General features: G+C 47.2%; 1 protein-coding gene across 1 annotated transcript; it reads right to left on the bottom strand.

Annotated features, from left to right (window-relative positions):
• Positions 1 to 511: 511 nt before the first annotated feature.
• On the bottom strand, positions 512 to 1,704 carry LOC146650685 (trace amine-associated receptor 13c-like). Its single transcript, XM_085384977.1, has 2 exons — positions 1,535 to 1,704; positions 512 to 1,322 (listed from the first exon to the last, which is right to left on the bottom strand). The coding sequence occupies exons 1-2, from the start codon at positions 1,699 to 1,701 to the stop codon at positions 512 to 514; spliced, it is 978 nt and encodes a 325-aa protein (XP_085241103.1). The 5' UTR covers positions 1,702 to 1,704.
• Between the last annotated feature and the right edge of the window lie 2,098 nt (positions 1,705 to 3,802).

The following is a 3,802-nucleotide window of genomic DNA, read 5'->3' as shown; positions in this document are numbered from 1 at the left end:
CTGCAATCATAATTAATACAATTGATCTATTACTACTCTAAATGATTATAATTATTATATTCAATAAAACTATGTTGTGAAATAAATAGGATCGAATACATTTAGACTCATCAGTCTAATCATATTAATCTCTCTATGCAATTTACATAGCAGGCCACATTCAACATATGCATACTAGTTAAATAATGCCACTCAGTTATGTCATAATGACACTTTTCTCCCAGTTTAAGAGATTCTAAAAGGAAGGAAAGATTTTTAAGGACTGGAAAAGAGGTTTGATCTGCTGCTGTTTCTAAAGACAGCCATAATTCAAAGACAGTTTCAGCAACAAGTGAATCTAATTATTTCTTTAAACAGAAATTTGCACTCTTGATGTTTACATTTATTTAACTGTCATAATTCAATAATATAATTTTTATTTAAACAAGGTGATAAAAATGTGTATTTCCAGACTATTGGATGTATCAATTGACTGGTTGAACATCTTACTGGAACAGGTTTCATTGTATTTCTATATTACGTTGACCTCACTGCTGTCATGCTTGAATATCTGAAAAGTGATGATGACTTTAACAGCATTTCTAAACCAAGGGTAAAACAGGGCATAAATTAGTGGGTTTAGACAAGAGTTAAAATAATAGACGATGACCACAATAGAGGCAGATGAATCAATGACTTTGTCTTCTACAACAAGAAAGTAACAATAAAATGGACAGAAACTGGCCAGAAACACAACTACAAGAACCCCCAGAGTCCTGGCTGCTTTCAGCTCAGATTTGTTTGTTTGATTCAGTGAACGCTGAAGTGTAGCTGTAACATGAGAGTGCATGGCACGAGCCTGAGACACAGCCACCACAAATACTCTCATATATAGAACTATGATGATGGAAACTGGTACGATAAAAGATAAAACAAGGTCAATTATGCCAGCAATATCACTGGTGATAAACACACACTCTCCATAACAGGAATTATACCTGCCTGGTTCAATCAGGATATTCTTTGTGCAAAGAGTGCTGTAGAAAGCTGAATAAAACCAACACATACAAACACTAAGTCTTATTTTTGCCACAGAAATTCTACTGGGGTAATGCAGAGGATCACAAATTGCCACATAGCGATCAACTGATATGAGAACTATGTTACTTATTGAAGATGTTAGAACAATGTAGCCTAGATATGTATAAAGTGAACACATGGATTCACCAAATACCCAGCAAACTGTGATTCTAAAAATCTCAGCTGGAATTAACAGGAGACCAACAAGAAAGTCTGACACAGCCAGAGAGAGGAGGAGGATGTTACTGGGTGTGTGGAGCTGCCTGCAGGGACACAGAAGAGAAAATAATAATCATTAATCTTTTCATGTCTTAAGTAAGAAAATGATTCATTGATAATGAATTACACAACAGTTTGTTTAAAATACATGGAGAATATGTCAGATTCACTTCATTCGAACATCAACAAATCATATGACATGAATCATACTCTCAAAGTTTATAAAATTTAAGCTAAAGTTTAAGTCAATCTCTGCCTGAAATGGGAGACTGAGATGATAACAAGAAGATTGAGACCAGCAGTGATCAAAGAGATGCACGACAGCACAATGTTCAGGAGCACGGCTTTGGACCAGTGAAGTGTCGGCTTGATGCAGGAATTGTTGAAGAGATGTGGAAAGCAGAGCTCGGCTCCTTTCTCCATCACCAAACAGCTACGCCTCCCACCGCTCTTTGACCAAGACTTCTCATAGAACTAATTTATCTCTTTCTGCTTTCCCTCCTCCTCATTACCTCTTTCCTTTTCTATTAAATGATGTCCCTCTTTCGCTCTACACAATCTGCCACACTTCAGCTGTTTCACACTTGCTGTGTCATAGACAGTTGATTCATATTTTTACAGTTGTTTGGGACTCGTGATATATATTATTATGTTTTACACTTGAAACTATCTGCGTTATACCTTTGTGTAACATAGATACACAAAGGTTTCATGGCATGGGTTTCCATAGCCTAGAAGATTCAGTAGGCATAATGTGAAGGTGACCAGACACCCTGAGTACACCCCTTCCCTTTGAAGCTGCAACTATGCAGTCATATGTGCCCACTCAGCATTCAGCAAACCTGAGCTTTATCTGAGTTTAGAAGTAAGAAATCAGAGGTTATACAGGTCTTGATGTGTTAAAGGCCTTTGACCAAGATATGTCCTTCAATGTGCATATTAAACAAATATGTTGGACTGCTTTCTTCCAATTGCGCAAAATCTCTAAAATTAGAAATAAGTGAAGCTGGAAAATTAATTCATGCATGTCTTACTTATAGCCTAGACTACTGTAATTCATTACTATCTGGATATCCTAAAAACTGCCTTTAGTCCAAGAAGGCCCAGACGGACAAGTTCAGGGGGCCAACCCGGAGGCGGACAGCGCCGGAGGCCAAAACAGTTCAGTTCCGGGGGCTGACCGTGTGAAAGGCAGCGGCAGTGGGGCAGGTCCGGAGGCCGGCCACGCAGTAGGCAGTGGCGTGGAAACAGTTCTGGGGGCCGACCGTGCGGACGGCAACAGCGGCGTGGAAACAGTTCTGGGGGCCGACAGTGCGGACGGCAACAGTGGCGTGAAAGCAGTTCTGGGGGCCGACGGTGCTCACGACAGCGGTGGCGACAATGCAAGTCCGGAGGCCGGCCACGGTGGCGAAGATGCCCAACATGCAGCCTGGCAGATGACCGACGATGTTGAGGCGGCAGCTGGGGACCAGAAGGTTGCGTGGCCCCCGCAGTACCAGGTGAGAAGGAGGCTGGACCAGACGAGGCAGAAGCAGAGGCTGGACCAGACGAGGCCGAAGCAGAGGCTGGGCCAGGCGAGGCCGAAGCAGATGCTGGACCAGGCGAGGCCGAAGCAGATGCTGGATGCTGAAGCTGGACCAGATGAGGCTGATGCGGAGGCTGGACCAAGCGACGTTGAAGCGGATGCGGAGGCTGGACCAGGCGACGTTGAAGCTGGACCAGGCGGAGGCGAAGCTGAAGCTGGACCAGGCGACGGCGTGGGTGAAGCTGAAGCTGGACCAGGCGACGGCGTGGGTGAAGCTGAAGCCAGACCAGGTGAAGCTGAGGCAGAGGCTGGACCAGGCGAAGCTGATGAGGAGGCTGCTGCGGGCGAGGATGATGAGACTGCAGCTGGCGAGGATGATGAGTCTTGGGGCTGGACGGGCTCCTCGGGCCCTCCAGCTGACGAGGCAGGAAGCTGGCTAGGTTCTCCTGAACCTCCAGCTGACGAGTCTTGAGGCTGGACGGGCCCCTTGGGCCCTCCAGCTGACGAGTCTTGGGGCTGGACGGGCTCCTCGGGCCCTCCAGCTGACGAGGCAGGAAGCTGGGCGGGCTCCTCGGGCCCTCCAGCTAACGAGGCAGGAAGCTGGGTGGGCTCCTCGGGCCCTCCAGCTGACGAGGCAGGAAGCTGGGCGGGCTCCTCGGGCCCCCCAGCGAAGACAGTCTCAGAACCAGTGGGCACACACAGGACAGAACCGGCAGGTGCGGGGACCTCTGGCAGAGACAGAGCAGAACCGGCAGGTGCGGAGACCTCTGGCAGAGACAGAACAGAACCAGCAGGCACACGGGCCTCTGGCAGAGACACCGGTAACTGAAACTGCGCAGGGCACTGGCTTTGCCCAGGCAGCGCTGGCACGGTGCAGTTCTTAGCTGGCGTCTTGGCTTCCAGGGGTCCAGAGTCGGCTGAAGGCAGAAACTCAGCCTCTGGGGAGGACCTGGGGCGAGTAACAGTCTCTAAATTAGCCAGTTTCTGAGAAACTAGAGT

Source organism: Rhamphochromis longiceps, linkage group LG16 (assembly GCF_057381845.1).
Source record: "Rhamphochromis longiceps isolate RC_006_pf linkage group LG16, R_longiceps_female_GT1.1, whole genome shotgun sequence".
Classification (NCBI taxonomy): Eukaryota; Metazoa; Chordata; class Actinopteri; order Cichliformes; family Cichlidae; genus Rhamphochromis; species Rhamphochromis longiceps.
The sequence above is the reverse complement of the archived record's forward strand: the minus strand, read 5'-3'. Positions and strand labels throughout refer to the sequence as shown.